This window comes from Phodopus roborovskii, unplaced genomic scaffold (assembly GCF_943737965.1).
Source record: "Phodopus roborovskii unplaced genomic scaffold, PHOROB, whole genome shotgun sequence".
NCBI lineage: Eukaryota > Metazoa > Chordata > Mammalia > Rodentia > Cricetidae > Phodopus > Phodopus roborovskii.
Window position 1 is genome coordinate 55,051,405 of NW_026126511.1, and position 19,069 is coordinate 55,070,473.

The window sequence follows — 19,069 nt, forward strand, 5'->3', positions numbered from 1 at the left end:
TTTTTGTTTTAATACGAAGTCTATTATGTAGCCCAGGCTGGCCTTGAACTTACATCACAGATTTATGCCTGCCTCAGCCTTTCAAGTGCTGGGATTAAAGGCATGTGCCAGAAATGAGCCTTCATCAGGGAAGTTTTTGGTGACTGATGGCCCCCAAGCCTGTTTTTCAGGGTGTAGGGGTAAATCTTGAGCTGGTGGGTTCATGAGAACAACCATTACAAGGTCTCCTGCAGGGCTCAGCTCCAGGATTCACGAGTACTAAAATCTGAGGTTGCTCAAGTCTCTCTACACAGTGGCAGAGTATGCACATGAATGGCAGTCCTCCTGCAGGTTCAAGCCATCTCTAATGGCTTAAAATATAGTGTAAATGTAAATGCTGTAGGAATACTTGTTTTATTGCACTGGGATTGAACCCAGTATCTGTCACTGAGCTGCATCCCCAGCACTGAGCAGTTGGTATGCTCTGTTATTTAGTAAATAACAAGAAGAAAGTTCAGGCAGTTAGCATATTCATTGTACAAAACGATAGGTTCCATGGTGACATTTTTGTATATGTATATCGTGTACTTTGATCATGTCCTCTCCTTCTTTGTCTCTCCTCCTTCTGGTACTCCAAGTTCTCCTTCTGCTTACATGTCTTATATCCGTATTTTAAAATCTTTAATATATATGCATGTATAGTGCGTACAGTGTGTATGTGCACATGTGTAGGATTTGTGAATATAGGCAGTATGGGCATGCATGTGTACAGAGGTCGTAGTCTTCATTTTCCCTTCAGACACACATACCAGATGCATGCAAGTGTCTAGGGCTTCTCCTGTGTGTTCCTCCCATCTCCCAAGTAGCAGCACTGGCATTCTAGGTGCACCTGCAGCTACAGCTCTGCGAGGTTCCAGGAACTCAAGCTCTGGCCCTCACACTCCTACCTCATCATGGAGCCATCTTCCCAGCCTTTTTTGTTCACATAATATTAAGGCCAAATTCTGCAAATGAGAGAAAACGGGACATCTTTCTGAACTTGGTATGATCTCAAATTGCATCCACTTTTTTTTTTTTTTAAGATAAATGTGACTTTGTTCTTCTGTATGACCTACTAAAACTCTGTGGTGAGCACAGATATGCTGTTGTATGTGACCTAGGTTCCTGCAGAGGAAACCCAGGAAGGATAGTATTGACTCACAGAGCAATTCTGTTTTTAACTTTCCTGAGAATTTCCACACGTATGCCCCTAGGAGCTGCACCAGGTTACATGGCAGCAGCTCTGTTCTTTCTCGATGTCCTCTCCAGCATGTGTGGTTTATTTTCATCGGGATATCGTTCTGATTGGGGTGAGTGGACTAGAGTAGCATTTGCATTCTTTTGATGACTACCTACGGTGAACCTTTTTATGTGTCTCTACCATTTGTACTTCAGAAAACTTTCCGTCCACTTTTTGGGTTTTTGTTTTGTTTTAATTCTTTATAGATTCTAGCAATTAGGTTCCTCTCAAATACATATCTTGCAAAGCTATTTGTCCCCACACTGTCACTTTATTCTGATACTTCCTTTGCCATGAAGGAACCTTTTAATTCCACATAGTCTCATTCATCAATTCTTTCTATCATTACTTGGCTTATTGGAGTCTTGTTCCGAGAAACCTTGCCTGTGTCTATATCTTAAACTGTTCTATCCTAGCAACTCTGTGCTATTAGCTCCTCCATTAAGGTCTTTGTTTTGTTGTTATTGTTGTTTTTGTTTTCTTTTTTTCAGAGCAAAGGTAGGGTCTAGTTTCATTCTTCTGCATGTGAATATTCAGTTTCCCAGCTGTCTTTTCTCCAGTTTATGTTTAGGACACCGTGTGTGTGTGTGTGTGTGTGTGTGTGTGTGTGTGTGTGTGTGTGTGTGTGTGTGTGTTTTCAGAACAGGGTTTGTCTGTGTAGCAGCTGTGTAGCAGCCCTGCTGTCCTGGAACTCACTTTGTAGACCAGGCTGACCTTGAACTGCATGTGAATATTCAGTTTCCCAGCTGTCTTTTCTCCAGTTTATGTTTGGGACACCGTGTGTGTGTGTGTGTGTGTGTGTGTTTTCAAAACAGGGTTTGTCTGTGTAGCAGCCCTGGCTGTCCTGGAACTCACTTTGTAGACCAGGCTGACCTTGAACTCAATGAGATTTACCTGCCTCTGCCTCCTGAGTGCTGGGATTAAAGGCACGCACCACGATGCCATGCTCAATTATTCATTTATTTGAGACAGAGCATCATTATGGAGACCATACTAGCCTCCAACTCCAGCGATGTGCTTGCCTATCTCTCTTGAATGCTGGGATTAAAAGTGTGTGCCACTGCCCCACCAAGTTTTTTGATATTCTTGATTGAGAATGGTTGAACCCATGGATCCCAAACTCTGAAATATGAAAGGCCAGTTGTACATACAGAAACTGAGAATGCTGTCCAGTTTAAGCCTAGACTGTCATAGCACACATTACTAGTCACTGATACAGTGCCAGGTCTCATGAGGGAACGTGCATGAGCCCTCTTGGAGCTTATGACCTGACCTCATCCACCAGGCCGCATGTGTTGTCTGCCCCTCTTTCTAAAACCAGTTCAGTTTTCTTTAGATCTTAGGACAGTGTAGATTGATGGAGGTACAGAATGGGGTTACTGTTACTTGTACATTTCTGAGAAAGGAGCTTTGCTTTGGCTGAATGTATAAATTTCACCACTCAGCAAGCAAACATTCTTTCCTTTTTCTTTTCCTTTCTTTTCAGCATGCCCTGGCTACACGATCCTAATGGGTGGTTTCCTGGCAGAGATTACCAGGCACACAGTCTGTCCAGGAGCTCTTCCTTCCTTCCTATCAGGTCCAAGCTTGATTCCTAGGTCCACATGCAGCTAAGGCAACCATGGTAGCAGCGGGCCATTAGGGGTTGGCTTAACCCAGTGCCATGATGCTTTCATTGTCTAAAATGTTCCAGTACTGGTCTTTGTTTTGTATAAATAGCTGGCCACAGAGAATAGCTGGGACCATCACTAAATGCCCTCCTGCTGTCACTTAGCTCTGGGAAAAGGAAGTGCCCATCTATGGTGGTTTGAATGAGAATGGACCCTTAGGCTCCTCTATTTGAATGTGTGGTGGTTTAAATGAGAAATGTGTCATGTCTTTGAACACTGGACTTCAGCTACTGTTTGGATGGAGGAAACATGTCACGAGGACAGGCTTTGAGAGTTTATAGCTTCTCCCCATTTCTAGTTTGCACTCGCTTTCTGCTCCAGCCATGAGGGACCCTCCCTCTGACACTGTAAGTCACTGTTGGTCATGTGTTTATCACAGCCACAGGAAGGACAAAAAAGGACCCACCACAGAGTAGACCGATCATTCCAGTATAAACACAAGAGGCATCCATCAGCAGCAAGGCCAAGAACATTAACCCAGAAAGCCTTCCCGGGCACGGTGCCCCCAGGTACCAGATCCTTCTGGAAACCTAGGCATCACTTCCCTTCCATTTTTTGGATCTCTTTTGTTGCTATTTTTGTTTGTTTGTTTGTTTGTTTCTCCCAAGACAGGGTTTCTCTGTGTAACAGCTCTGGCTGTCCTGGAACTGCTCTGTAGACCAGGTTGGCCTTGAACTCACAGAGATCCACCTGCCTCTGTCTCCTGGGATTAAAGGCATGTACTACTGCTGGCTTTTGGATCTTGTCTACAAAAAGTTGATCTCTTTCCACAGACTTTGGAATGAATAAACAAAATTTGTTCACTTTTAATAGATATAATTAGCATTTCATTAAGCGCATTAATTACTGCCTAGGTATGTTGGGGTAAACACAACCCAGGAGCTGCTGGTCACCCAGCAGCCCTGCCTGCTGTCCCTGCAGCCACCTATCTCATGTGTCTGACCCAGCTAAACAGGCAATAACTTCTAAGGACTAGAAGCTACCCCAGCACTAGAATAGAGTGCCATATGCAGAGAGGTCTGTCTACTAGTGTGTTTGCTTTTTTGAGACAAGGTCAAAGCTTTGTAGTCAAGGCTAGCCCTCCTGCCTCTTTATTGCTGGTATTATGTGAGGTGCTGTACCCAGTTTGATTAGTGGTTTTCTATGAAAGAAGTTTAGCTGAATATAAGGCAGAGGCTCTACCACAGAGCTATCGCCTCAGCTGAGATCCAGCTGAGACCATAAAGTCACTCATTGGAAAAGATGGCTCTCCAGGAACTTAGAGCAGCCCCACCCCTCAGTCCATATTTCTGGGTACAGTGTTAATGCATTTTTTTGTTTTGGCTATTTTATTTGTTTGAGACAGTGTTCCCTTTTGTAGCCCAGGCATAATTGAACTCTGATCATTGTTCCTTAGCTTCCTGAGACCTGGGGTCGAATGTTGTGCTACCATGTCTGGCTCTAGCCTCTTTGAAATGTAGCTTGTGATGCTCATTTCCAAGGATGCTGGCCAGGTTGACAGCTTCCGCAACACCTGGCCCTTCATCAGCATGACTCAGCCTGTGGCCTCTCATTCTGCTATTTCCTTTGTAAGTTTTAAAGGGTGTAGAGAAATCTCCTAGAAGAGTTGGGCATTTAGTGAACAGTAATAAAATGTAGCACTCTGTCATGCACTTTTAGCTTTGTTTTGAGCTTAGCTTTGAACTTGACAACAGCCAGCTGGTATTTTGCCCCTGGATTTTCCCAGACTCAGGAGAAAGCGCAATAGGTGTTAAAATTCCTGGAGCATGGCAAAGGATCCTAGTAGCAGCAGAGTGTGGACCGCCCTGCTGTCACTTCTCACGTGGGGTTACTTAGCTCTTCAGAAGAGCCATCTCAGAAAATGCTATCCGTTTGGAGACTTGTAGTGTGAGCTTTCATCTTGACTGCCCCTCTCTTAATGTGAGTGCAGTGGCCACATTAAAATATGAGTTTGGGAGCTGGGAAATGGATCAAACGGTAAAGTACTTGGTAAGCATGCCTGACATAAGGACCTGAGTTCAGATCTCCGGCACCTATGTAAAAAGCTAGGCATGCAGTATGTACTTGTAATTCCAGCATTGGAGAAGTAAGAACAGGATTCCTGGCCAGCCAGCCTAGCTAAATTAGCCAACTCCAGGCCCAGAAAAATAATAATAGGGGAAGACAGCAAATGTCACTCCCTGTGTCCTCCCCCCACCCCGTCTCCCTCCCTCCCTCTCTTCCTCTCTTCCTCCCTCTCTCTCCCCCTTCCTCCTTCCTCTCTCTCCCTCCCTACCCCCCTCTCTCTCTCCCTTCCTCCTTCCTCTCTCTCCCTCCCTACCCCCCTCTCTCTCCCTCCCCCCTCTCTCTCTCTCTCTCTCACACACACACACACACACACACAACACACACACACAAAACTACATTGCACAGTGCTCTGTTAGGAGAAACTACCTCAGGAGGGTTCAGTGCAGCAAGGTGACAGTGCAGACTTCATGAGCTTCTACACTGGAGGAAGGGCCAGGAGGAGATGTAGGGACTCAGATTCCAGCTCAGCCAGAGCTGACAGTTCTGACTGGGACTGGTGAAGAGGAGCGGATGCCTCATACAGCTAAGCGTGGGAAGAGCAGAAAGCCTCCAGGGTCCAGGCTGCTTGGTGCTTCACCAGTGTGTGTGTCTGTATTAGTTGTCACATAGCTACTGCCTGAGGGAACACTGTTGTCATTTTTATAATTTTTAATTTTACAAAAAGTAGAATTATTTTGTATGCACTGTCTGTTCTAGCTTTGTGTTGGAAAGTTTTATTGAAGTCCAATGATTTGGAGTGTTCCCATTTGGAATTCTTGTCTTCCTCTGGCTTTTGTCTTAATCCAACTTTGTTTTTTTTAATTGACTGTTTACTGAACCTGAGGCTTACTGGTTCAGTCAGTAAACACCTAGGATCTGCCTCTCTCTACACCCTTAGCCCCCGTGACAGCGCCTGCTTTTTATGTGGGTGCTGCGAATCAGAACTCAGGGCCTGATGCTTACAGAGCAAGCCATCTCCTCATACCCCTGCACCTAGAAGGCTGCTGCTGTCTGGACTTGCTGTGCAGCAAGGCACCATCCATGTTTCATTGCTGATGACATCATTGTTTATTTAACACTAGCTGTAAATAGTTGTCACTCCATTTTATTCCCCAACACATAAAAAAACAAACAAACAAAAAAAAAAAACAAACAAAAACAGGACAAGGAGCAATACTGGACAATAGAAGCTGGGAGCCCACAGCTCCCAGGTTTTTTACTATCACTGCTGGGCCCAATTGATGGTGACTGATGGTGTGTAATGTTGTCAGTGTTTATGAAAGTGGTAAGAGTAATAAAACATCTCCTCGTGTATGTTTGAGAAACTCTGTGTGTCACACGCTTGAGTATGCACGTGCAAACCTGGCATGTGGAAGCCAGAGGACAACTTAGCCATTCCTCGAACACCATCCACTTTTTGTTGTTGTTGTTGTTGTTGTTGTTGTTGTTGTTGTTGTTGTTGAGATGCCATCTCCTCATTGTCCTGAAACTTTCTGGTGCGTCAGACTGGCCGGCCAGTGAACCCAGGGATCAGTTGTCTGTCCTGGGCTGGAATTACAGGTCTGTGTGTCTCTACAGCTTGCTTCACTTGAAGGAATCTAGGATCTAATTCAGGCCCTGCTGCTGTTGCTGGCAAGGCAGGAACTTTCCTGATGAAATATCTCCCCAGCCCTGCTTCAGAAATGTCTGAAATGCATCATATGTGTGCCTGCAGAGGTCAGAAGAGGGCATCGGATTCCCTGGAACTGAGTCACAGATAATTGTGAGCTTCCGGATGGGTGCTGGGAATCAAACCTAGTCCCTCTCCAAGAGCGGTGGATGCTCTTAACCTTGAGCCATCTTTCTTGCCCATTTCAGAGACTTAAAACAAGTGCTCTGTGGCATGTGCCCTGGGGCTCTGTTCTTCACAGCCCTTCTCATGTACCCACTTCACAAAGCTGCCTCCTCATCCAGGTGGTTCACCCAACCTGTGCTCTGGCTTGTTCTTTCAGAGACAACTATGTCTGATTTATACAGTAGGAGTTTGTGATCTGCTTTCTTCATTGTGTGGTTGCGATTTATCCATGTCGATGGGTGATGCCAATTCATGTTAGCTGGTGAACTGTGTGTGGGGACACTCGCACCATGGCCCTTTTCATTGTCATGTTGGTGGACTCTGAGGTAGTGTCATTGTCTCTGCCAACAGAAGCTGAACACAGTCTGCTGCCTGTCTCTGCTTACTTCTGTGGGGCAGTCACCAAGAGGGTGGACATGTTACCCTGGGCTGTGCGACTATGAGTCTTTTTAACTTTGGCCCGTGTGTTTGGCCTAGCTCTCCTTTCTTTAGTGTGTCTGTGCATGTCCCTAGCCTCACTGCTCTCGCACCCTGAGTGTTGGCCAATGGAATGGGTGTGAGACAGCTCTTGTGTTTTATGGAATGAAGTTCCTTCTTTACTGACATTTAATTTCTTTGACTATTTGGATTTGGGTTTTGTTTGTTAAGGTCCTGGGATTGGAGCCAGGGTCTTGCCCTTACTAGGACAGTGACTGCTGCCACTGAACTCCGGTCCCTGTTTAGATTTTGAAAATTCAGACTCTCCTGTCTTTGGAAATGACTACTATTCAGTTACTGAGAGTCAGTCTCTTGGCTTTGAAAGATAAATGTCCACAATTTAGAGTAAGGGGAATTAGGGACCCTGTTCAGTTCCTGATTCTAAGCATGTCGTTCTGAAGAGTTCTGCCCCTCAGCGAGACCACAGTGTCTGGAGCGGATGGAGCTAGACAAAAAGGTTGGTTGGGATTGGCAAGACCTTCCTGAGGGCCCCCACAGGAGTCTCAGGAGAGCCCTCTGGACCTGCAGCTCAGGGTGGAGACTGCCCATGGTGGATACAGTAGTAAGTCCACTGCCCTGTCTGTCTGTCAGAACAGCTGCCCACCTCTGCCCTCCCTCTCGGGAAACTCCACAGAGCAGTTGGGTTGTTTGTTTTAGTTGAGGGTATAGAAACATAGATCTCGCCTCAAAGAGAGTAGGATACATTTATTCTGGAGCCAGAATTAGTGACAATGGCTCTGAAACAGAAATTTAGTTTACCCCATATACATATTCTCACATGGGAATTGTGTCAAGTTTATAGTAACAGAATAAAAGAAGTCATAAACTAAGGCACCTTCAAGGCTTGTTGGTGGAAACACCAGGTAGGCAGAGCAGGAAGATCTCAGCCATTGGCCTCAGATGCCATCTGAGGACACTCTTAGCCTTTGGGTTGGTGGAAGTTAGGGGTCTATTTGTACATCCAAAGGGATTTACCTTGTAGTCACAAATATGTTAGGTCACTCACAGGTGGGCAAGGAATAACAACTAAGGAGAGTTAAACATAGTGCAAGGTATGGCAGAGATGGTAAACACTTTTAAGTGGATAGGTCAGGAGAGGTAAGAGGGGCCTGAGTTCCAGCAGCAACACAGACATTTGCTTATGTGTATGCCATGGGGTGGGGGGGTTGTGCTAATGGATGTAGAAATAATACAGGACTCTCAGGAGAGTCTCATCTGATGTCACTGCATAGCATCTCTGTCCCTGTACATATGTCCTTTCTCCAGACTTGAAAGCGTTCAGTGTGCTTTGGATAAAGAACTAGAGGCACTGATGCAAATATTGGTGACAGTTGCCATGGAGAAAGCTGTGGGCAGAGCTGCACGTGATTGACCCTCTTTATTATTTTATAGGAAGGCACTTTTTATCTTGTTCCCACGCATGCATCACATCAGTTTCAGGCCTCTTTAATTTCAATTTTTCTGTTTTGAGTTTTTATGCATGAGTTAGGCACGTCACGTCACTGTGTACATGTGGGTGGTCAGGACAACTTGGGAGTTGGTCTGTCCTGATGCATTGTGGGATCTGGGGACTGAACTCGTCAGCAGGTCTGGGCACTGTGGCCCATCTCCATGCTGAGCCACCTCACTGGCCCAGGCCCATTATTTAAAAGTCACTTACCTATCTTTGTCTTTCCATCTCTCTAGCCATACACGAGGTCTCTAGCTGCCTGAATTTGTCTGTACAGGCCTAGTGGCTTGTTCCCTGCCCAGAATACTTCTAAAGGACCTTCAGTGCTCAAGTCACTGTTTAATAGGTGTGCCTGAAGGTTTCACTAGCAGCAATGGAGTAAGAAACCGTGACTAGTATAGTTATAGTAATTCTTAAACAAAACTGTGGAAGCTGTTTCAGAGAGTCTGCACCTTTGATAAACAAACAACAGGGAGGCTGAGATGGGAGAGTCACTTCAGCCCAAAGGTTCAAGACCAGGCTGGACAGTATAACTCCCACAGGCTCAATCTGACACAAATAATAAGCCCTACTGATGTGTTCTCATTTTAAAACCATACTATAGTGTTTTGAAAAATACCTAAGAACGTAACTAGGGCCTGCAGCTGGGCTCAGTGGTGGATTGCTAGCCTAGTTTGTGCAAGGCTATGGCTCCTATCCCTAATATTGAAGAGAAAAAAAAAAAAACTATAAAAGAATCTGAGTTTTCACTGCTTTATTTCATGATTAAAACATTGGTACATTTTCCCATGCCACACGGTATTCTGACTTTCTCACGTGTAGTCTGGAAATACAGAGACTGCTGCTTCCAGCAGCTTTCCAGAGCCCCGGGCACTTGCTGCACCTGGAAGTAAGCATAGGGAGGGAGGCTTGGAGTGAACTGTACCCATTAACCCCTTCCCTTGACCTCATAGGCTGCCATCCCCAGGAATGAAAGACGCCAGAGACGTCAGCTTCTCACTTTAGTGAAGGAACTGGAGGGGGAGTATAATCCCAGCACTCGGGAGGCAGAGGCAGGAGGATCTCTGTGAGTTGGAGGCCGGACAGGGCTACATGTGAACCCTGTCTCAAAACAAAACAAACACAGGGCAGTGAATGGCCTTCCAGAAAATGACACTTTACACCTGAGGTTGTCCTCTGGCCTCCACATGCACAGATAGGACAGAATTCATATATAAGTAAGAATCTAAGAAAGAACTGTGGCAAGTTTCTGAAGAGCCTGGGATGGAGGTTAACTCTATGCCCTTCTCAAATAAGTGGGTTTGTCAGAGCAAGAGCAACATTTGTCTGCAAGTGAAGAGTGTGTGGGCTGCCCTTCTACTCAGCTGGCTCAGCTTCAGAGCCAGAGTGGGCTGGTATTCCGTAGGGAAATGTTTCCTGACACCGAGGCCCTCATGACGCTGACATGCAAGTCTGATGTGCGGGTTAGTCCTCTAAATGTAGACTCCGAGGGAAACAGACAGCAGGCTGGCTACCCAGGCAGTTGTCCCCTCATCACTGACTATATGCTGAAACCTGTCTCACTGCCTTGTTCCCTTCCTTGCAGTGATGTCCTCCCTTCAGCATCATGGCAGAAACCATACACTTTTTTACTACTGAGGTCCCTGGCAAGAGTGTGAGTTTGAGTTAGAACTCCAGGTAATCCCCCTGAGTTCTCACCATTCAGTGAGCCTCCAGCTCTGGCAGAGAGCTGCTTTTGTCTTAGTCAATTGTTAGTGGGTAGTATTGGTAGCTCACAGTGGAGATTACAGACAAGCCAAGCAACTGGACTTCTGTCCCAACAAGGACAGTTTTCTCCAGCCATGGGTTGTCTGACCATGGCAGGACAGGTGCTAGGCTCTGTCCTCATCAGAACCCACCATTAAGGTCAGGGTGTTTACCTTCCCTGTGCTGTGTATAGTCCTCAAACATCTTTTTAGGTCATAGTTTGTAGGCCCACCTCCTGACTCCTGCCCCCACCTCCTGGCTCCTGTGTGGCCTCACCCCCTTCTAACATGCTGGGCGTCTGCTTACATGACAGATATCTAGAACTTTCCTCAGCACTCCTTTTCTGTGGATCTGTCTTCCCTCTGTCCGGGATGAACCTCTCCAGTGCTAGGTGCACAAGTGGTCTCGTCCCTGAATGATGGTTCTGGCCTGACCCCATATGGATTTCTTTCCTTTTTTTTAAAAAGAGGTTATTTCCACTGAAAGTAAGGTGTATGATCAATCTTGCCCTCTGTAGATTTTGTGTATTTGCTTTTGGGTTTTTTTTTTGGGGGGGGTGGGGGGATTGTTTTGGTGAATCATACTGATTAGCTTATAAAGTACCAGAAGTCCTCCTGAAAAGTAGAGATGTCTTGATTAGGACTGGGAAGGAGGTTGATCCTGCTAGAGAGGCTGTAGTGTAGTCTGTGGTGAGTTTGTGTCATCTGGAGTCGTTTGAGCTGAGGACTTCCTGCCAAGGACTTCTGGGGGTAGGGACCACTGCTTTCCTGCGCCTAGGGTAGCTGGCTGCATGTATGTCCATGTTCATCCCTGAGTGTACCGCATGCTCTTTAGAACATGATGGTGGCCCTTTTTTTACATGTTGCAACTGTGATTGGGTTGGAGAGTTAGAGGTTGTTTTTCCCTTTCTATCTTTTGTTGGTTCTTACCTTTTAAAGATTAAAGTACATTTTTTTCTACAAGGAGATTAGACATTAATAATAGAGTATACCTTTAAGAAAAAGAATAAACATACAACAATGACTTTGAGGTAACTTTTAACTCAGTTAAATCCTTTAGAGCCCATAATGATACAGACTGAATAAATACTTTGCACTGTTTACTGGTAGACTTATAGAAACTAGAATGGAATATGCTGAATGAAAACTTAGTTTCTAACTTCACTAATTGTGTCATCAGTCATCTCATTGAATTACCATGTCATCCCATGGTAACAATCTGTTGGTAGTATAAATTTACTTTAAGAAAATATTTTAGCCAGACTGTGGTGGCACACACCTTTAGTCCCAGCACTTAGGAGGCAGAGGCAGGCAGATCTGTGTGAGTTCAAGACCAGCCTGGTCTACATGAGCTACTTCCAGGACAGCTTCCAAAGCCACAAAAGTATTTTAGTCTTTTGAGTTGTTTTATTTGTATGTTTTGAGACAAGGTCTTACTGTGTAGCCCTGGCTGTCCTGGAACTCACTGTGTGGCCCAGGCTGGCCTCAAACTCACAGAGATCCACCTGCCTCTGCTTCCCAAATGCTGGGATTAAAGGTGTGCACCACCTCCACCCTTGATGAAAATATTTTAACCTGAAGAGCAAGTTTGAGTTTATCTAGGTGGAAATTTAGGAGATCAAATCATTTAAAATTTAAAATCAATGCGTGGGTGTATTTCCAGGTGATGCACAGACAGCGGTGATTGTCAGTTGTCAGCACCATGTAATAAACCACCCTGTGGCTTAAAAGCAGCAGTGATTTATCCTTGCTATGACTAGGTTTGCTCGGCCCTGCTGGCATTCTGCTATCTCTGGTGTCTGCTGACCTTCCATGCAGCTCAGTCCAACTACCCAGCTGGAGCTGGACAGGCACAATAGCCTCCCTCATGGGTCAGAGCTGTGACAGGCTGGCTGGGGCAACTGGATGTCTAGCAATATGAACACAAGGAGAGGAAACGGAAATAGCCAGGCTTTGTGAGGTTGAAACCCAGAACTGGCACAGAGCCGCCCATGGCAGTCTTATTGTTGGAGCAAATAGAAGCGGCTGTGCTTGAGCAGAGTGGGGGCAGGCAGGACTTGCTGGTGCTCATGTTTGGTCACTAACATAGCCGGGGACACAATAGAAATACAGATTCACAACCCCTGAAGTGTATAGGTAGCTGTTAAAAGCTAGTAGGGCTTGTAGGTAAGTTTCCATCAAGTAAAACCCTAGGTTCTTATATCTGTGGTGGCCGAGTTTTTCTTTATTTTGTCAAACATCTCTCAGTCATGGAGTTTACAGAGTTGAAAGGATCTTTGTGGCTACTTGTCTCACATTCTTCCGATTCAGTTTTAATCTGGAGAATTTTTTGTGATCTGCCCATCCATAATTAGGAAATAAAATAGCATAGGCCGTTTTTATTACAGTGAGATTTGATGTAAGTAAATGTTCTTGTCTTTAACCAGAAACAAAGCCATTACTTCAAAATGAAAACAAATTAAGCCAGATTTATTGTCTTCTTGTTCTAATTAAGTTCACAAGCTTCCTTGCTTGTTACTAGGAGACAGTGAGTGTTCCCACCCTTGTTCACATTCATATTCTGCAAGTATCTGTTGGTAGAATTGTGATTGTGGGGGCTTCTCCATGAATGTACTGTGTGCACTCTGAGAGTCCACTACTAGAAATTTCTAACTCCTCCCCCATGGCTCGAAGATACACTTTGATGGGCGTTATTATGGAGATAGGCTTTTTAAATGATGGTCCATTTAAATTAGCCTAAAAGTAAATTTCGAGAAGAAAAATATTAATAATTTTTAATCAGTTACATTTATCTAGTGTATTATTGGGGGTGTATGTGCAGAAACAGTCTGCATGCATAAACTGGTTTTCTCTTCCACTAATCCAGGTCACTGCCTTGGTGGCCTATACCTTCTCCTCCGGAAACATCTACTAGCACAATGATTTCTTATGCAGTTTTTAAAGATTTATGTTATGTGCGTGCATGTTTTGCTAGTGTGTATGTCTGTATACCACATGTGTGCCTGCTGTCAGAAGAGGGTGTTGGGTCCCCTGGAACTAGAGTTACGTGATTGTGAGCCACCATGTGGGTTCTTTGAATCAAACTGAGTCCTCTTAAGCACTGAGCCATTTCTCTAGCTCAAAATTTTTTATTCTTGAATAAAAATATTTTTTTTTTGCCTGCAAATGGTTTTGTAGATTCTACAGCCTTCAAAACCATGCCTGTGAATCTATACTACCCCCCCTTTTTTTTTTCTTTAAATATTACTAATCTTTTTGGTGCTGACAAGCTAGAAGATGCTGTCTTACTAGTGTTTCTTTATCATTGGCAAGGCTGGCAATTTTTCATGTTGGTTTAGATTTAGAACGGATTTCTTCCTCATTCCCTACACCTGAGTTACCTTTGAAATATATTTTCCTCAGCAGTGTTTAGCATACAGCCCCAGGGCTAAAGAAACCATGGGGGGCTGCAGCTTCCCCGGCTGTCTGGGCTGACAGGCTCCACGTGCTCCACAGATGTGAAGTAGTACCTGCTCTTCCTTTTGCGTCCACCCATTGAAACCTCCAAGGCTGCTTCTGTTTCCTTCCCTGTGTCCCTGGCTTTGCTTGAGCATGTCCTCAGGCCAGGAAGATGGGTGGGTGTCTGAGTTTCACATGGGTCCCCCGGGACCGAGCTTCTTGTTAGAGCTGACAAGTTGTCAGTGGAATACTCTGAAACATTGTGTTCCACTGTGCTTCCAGAAGATTCCTGGAAGCCACTTAAAGAAAGGCAGAGTCAGCCTGAGAAGGACAGTGGGTGGAGCAGGAGCCTCAACCACTACTTGAGCCTCTCTGGCATCCCTCCACTTCACCCCAGCCCGGGCAGCCACAGGCTTCTTTCCTTTCTCCTCTGTTCGCTCTCAGAAATGGAAGCCTTTAGGCTTTAAAACAACACTCAGCATGGCCTGCAGACCCAGCCACTCTCTCCCACCCATAGACGAAAATCACGAGTTCTGTGAGAGGCCCAGAAACGGGCAGATAGACTGATGCAAGAGCTGGAAGACCTAGTGTGAGGCCTGAGCACTCCGTTTCTGGTTTCTCAGCCAAACCTCATTGTTGGAATGTTAAAGCATGGGATATGGCTTTGCTAACGTTTGAAGAATGCTTCCTCACCAGGAAGGGGTGGGAGAGGATCTGCATAGGAAATTCTTTCCTTCATACATAATAAGTTGTCACTGAATTTAAATAACTTGCAGTCACAAGGAATGCTAGTAAAACCATTACACTGTATAGCAACTGTAAGCCCAGCTTTTGCCTGCTTTTGAGCTGGTGAATCTGTAAGAACAGATTTGCTCCTCCAGCAGTCCCATAGGCCTTCCTTACTGGTGTAGGGAAGCGAGCCACAGGGAGTGTGAGATCACTGGCGTTTCTGGTATGCTGGGGGCCTCCCAGCTGGTTGCTTCTTGTCTTGTGGGTAGCTGGGCTGACACGCGGGGTCTTCCTGACATGAGGCATGCTTAGACAGGGAGGACAGTGAGTGGTGATGCGGCTGCAGCAGAAAAAACATGAGACCAGTCTTGAGACTCTGGCAGGGCATCAAGAGCCTGGTGCCTAGGAGTGGAGTCCTTGCACAGCAACCAGGGACTTGACCTGCAGGGTAAGGGGATGAAGAAATGACAGCCAGACAGACACAAAGAAAAAGAAAAAGCTGGCATGGGCGGAGGGGAGGGGCTCTCACATGGAGAAACTGTAGCATGCCTATTGTATACAGTTGAACAGAGGCAGAATTGTTGCATATAGCTAAACAAGGAGATGTGGTTATACACATAGATAAACATGGAAGCGTGGTTTACAGTGTATAGCTGGACCTAGGAAACAGGTTTAGCTAATCTCAGTGGATGAGTCTTCTTTGTAGGGAGCAGGCGTCAGGCAGTAATCAAGGGGCAGGTGGAACTATGATGGGCATACTCTGTACACACTGTTACCACCCACATATGGACCAAGAGGGAGGGTTTACTATTTCCATGAGCCTAACCTGGGCTTATAACCCAGACAGAACCAGAGATACCTGGTAAAAGGAGCTCAGCACATTGTTTTATGTAATTATGATTAAAAGAATAAAATATGAAGTATTAGAGGCATTTGATTCTTAAAACCGACAATGGTCATCTTTGTATTTTCTACCAAAGACACGTAAGAGAAGTGTAGCAGCTGATGTTGAAATGGCCCTGGAACACAAGGACACCGATCATCTTCCTCAATCCCTATAGCAACCCTAGTAGGTAGCTTCATTTCCCAGATGAGGAACAGGTGCTCAGAGTAGGTAGAGAATTTGTGAAGGCTACACAGCTACAAAGAGGGCTGTGTGTGTAAGTGTTCACGGGTGTGCACATACACACTGAGAGCTTGCCTCTGTATCTGAACTCAATACTGTTTTTTGGAGTGGTCATAGACAGTTCTAGATCAGGATTCAGAACACTGGCTCAGTGCTCTGAGAAAGGAAGGGAAGAGGCCAAGTTCCCCTGCAGGAATCCAGCTGCACTGTCCTCAGGAGACCTCCACCAGGGCCCATCATAACTTCATATGTATTGTCCTTGCACATTGAGACCTGTGCCCCTGGTGAACTTAGAAACAGATTCTGGGCTTCCTTTAGCTCTTAACACACAAGTGTGGGGGCTGGGGGTGGAGCTTGGGAGTGGAGCATTGCCAGCATATGTGAGGCCTGGGGTCCCATCCCCAGCACCACAAAATAAAACAAAAGCCTATGATCATTTGGAATATGAACAGGAGCACATTTGAGAGTTGGTGTGTAGAACCTACAGATTTGCTAACCATGTGGTAATGGACAGATAATACAAAGGGCAGGTTTATAAATAAAACTATTTATAAATATGCTGGCTCATGAATGTCACTTGGGTTCACGATTTAAAACATGCTTGCCACTCCAAGTCTGCCTAAGGTTTCAGTCTCCTGGCTAAGTCTCTAGGTCCGAAGACAGGAAGCTCACAAACCTTGAAGTCGTGGGAGCGTGACTTCACATACAGGTGACAAGCTTTTTTTCTCCTGTTGTCGTTGCCTGGCTGTTGGCAGGTCCTGAAAGTAAGGAGCTTAGGCAGATAACTTACCCTGGAAGAGACAGTCGTTCACACAAAGCAGCTGAACTCTCAGTGCCAAATGTCTGTGGTTGGGGAAGCTCCACTTGGCACATTTTTAGTGGGAACAAAAGACTCCAAGTGGTGTGCTGAGATTTGGTCTTAATAGCAGCCTTCCCTCAAGTCCTTGACAGTTGTATAGACATGACCTCATCGCATAGCTTAGCCATGAAGTAGGGATGGTGAGGTGTCATCACCTGGCTCTAGGTGAGGTAGAGGGCGCTTCATGTCTGAGCTCTGCTGCCTTCTCCCCTGGCTCTGCTGTCAAGCCAATTGCTGCCTCCTAGAACCCCACTGTCATTTCCCAGTCAGCTCCCACTTCTGCTCCTTCTCTCTATGTAGCTGCACCTCAGACCTGCATCTCGCTCTTCCCTGCTTCCTTTGGCCTTGCAGCCTCATTGAATCCCAGATCTGGCCACTTTACAGTGAGCACACCCCCCTCCTTTTTGTTCTGTCACTCACCTGTCACACAGCCAGAAACAGAGAACATGATTTAATGTTGGATGATCACATGGTTAGTATCAGGCACTTGGTTTGTTCTAGGCATTGTGTGAAGTGGGTGTATGAAGCTGTGTGGTATGGAGATTTAGACCCTGCCATATTTCTCATAGGCTTTATGGTTTCTCTGTGTAACCCTGGCTGTCCTGGAACTCACATGTACAGCAGGCTGGCCTCAAACTTCCTAGATGATTTTTCCCAGTGTTAAGGAAGCAGACAGGAATAAATGAATAGAGCTGTCAGGCCTGGCCATGAGCATGGAGCACAGTACTCTCTCTCCACAGCTGGACTGCCTACTGCTGAACACCTGTGTGTCCCCTGCTACCATGCTAGGTCTCCCCAATCCTGCTCTCTCTTCAGTGCCTTCCCACATTTCCCTTTTATGGTGCTTGCTAACCTCCCACGGCCCCCATCGCCTCTGTTGCTGCCTTTGCCAGCTGAGCTGTCTTCCCTCGTCACTGCCCCTGTGCCTGAAGTCTACACCCCACAGGTGCCCCCAGCTTCGTCTTCAGACTGCATACGTGACTGACTGGAAGTTCCCTTGGTTTTGCAAATAAGCAAAACCAGGGATGGCCCAACTCTAGCGCAGGTTCCCTGTCACATCATATGCTCCTTGGTGTTGCTACCACCATCCTGGCGTGACCCAACCACAGCTTCTTCTCTGTCTAGCCCATCATTCCTGAGGAACTTTATCCACTTGGACTCTCCACCTTCTCTAAATATATCTGTCCTTGAAAGGGCGTGTCCGACGCCATGTCTTACCTTTGGGTAGAAGGGAGCCATCCATCTCAACTCACAGCTATTTTTCCTGCCTTCTCCTGTTGTGTGAACATTCTACAAACACTTTTAAGGGACATCTCCTGTGTGAACATGAAGCTCTCCAGGATTTCATGAAGACTGCTATGCTCCTTTACTGCTGTAGATGGCAGCGGACATTGCTAACAGGGAGCATTCAGTAAGCAACTCAAAAATGGCCTCAGCAATTTCTCCCTGCTTCCACCCAGCGCATTTCCACTGATTCCAGAGTTAGCATAGTAACAAGCTGGGATCAAGGCCAGTTTCCTACTGCCTAAGGGCTTCATCCGGGACCCACCATCAGAGACCCTGCACATGATTGACACAAGCTCTTATGGTGCATGGTGTGGTTGCAACTCCTTGTGTGTGCTCCAGGTCATCTGTAGCACCTAGCAGGGCCCCAGCAGCCACAGAGAGGCGTCATCAGTGGTTTTGCTGTAAAGGTGTAAATGGTGGTGACATCGATGATATCCCTTGCTTTCTTCCTAGGAGATGGCCGGCAGAGCTCTGAAGCAGACAGGCAGCAGGAGTATTGAAGCAGCTTTGGAGTACATCAGTAAGATGGGCTACCTGGACCCCAGGAATGAGCAGATTGTTCGAGTCATCAAACAGACCTCCCCAGGTGAAGCTGGCTGTGTAGTAGGAAATTATTGTGGTCTGAGGGTAGGGGACCCTGCACAGAGAGTCAGACCTGCCCCTGAAAATTGATCATGTGGTGATGGGATTTAACCTAACTGCTCCCCTGATCATCTGACCCCTGAGTTACTGTCTGGAGGGTTTGTGTGTCTGTTTAATTTTTCTATCTTTGGGCGGGGATGGAGTTCAACTTTTTAAAACCTTTTCTGGGGCCTAGAAAGGGTCTTTTAAAAGGGGGTCATCAATTCCAAAAAACACACTTTTTCTCACATTTGATAGAAGACAGCTCCCAAGGCCTGCAGCCATGAGTGAGCAGTGTCTCAGCTCTGGAAGGGACGGGGTGCCTACTGTGCTTCCCCGGCTGTCAGGCGTTCCTCTCTAGGTGGAGTAGATGCTATGGTGTATGTAATTCCCTGCTCAGTGGCTGACCTGGGATAAAGCCTTCCCTTGGTGAGAGGTGACATCAAGGGCTTTTGAAGTGTTTGTGTTGTTAGCGGATATTTAGTTCTGGTTTCTTGAGAAAAGAAATTTCCCTCACCAGCTGACTGGC

At 46.0% G+C, this 19,069-nt stretch overlaps 2 protein-coding genes across 2 annotated transcripts in view; one reads left to right on the forward strand and one right to left on the reverse strand.

Moving 5' to 3' along the window:
• Lats2 (large tumor suppressor kinase 2) overlaps positions 1-19,069 on the forward strand; it is a 54,308-nt gene that overhangs the window by 23,699 nt on the left and 11,540 nt on the right. Inside the window, exon 3 of the mRNA XM_051195608.1 lies at positions 18,373-18,505. Coding sequence (XP_051051565.1) covers positions 18,373-18,505 — 133 coding nt within the window. The remainder of the gene's footprint in view (positions 1-18,372; positions 18,506-19,069) is intronic.
• The window catches only part of Ift88 (intraflagellar transport 88), a 309,460-nt gene that overhangs the window by 20,502 nt on the left and 269,889 nt on the right, over positions 1-19,069 (reverse strand). The window lies entirely within an intron of this gene.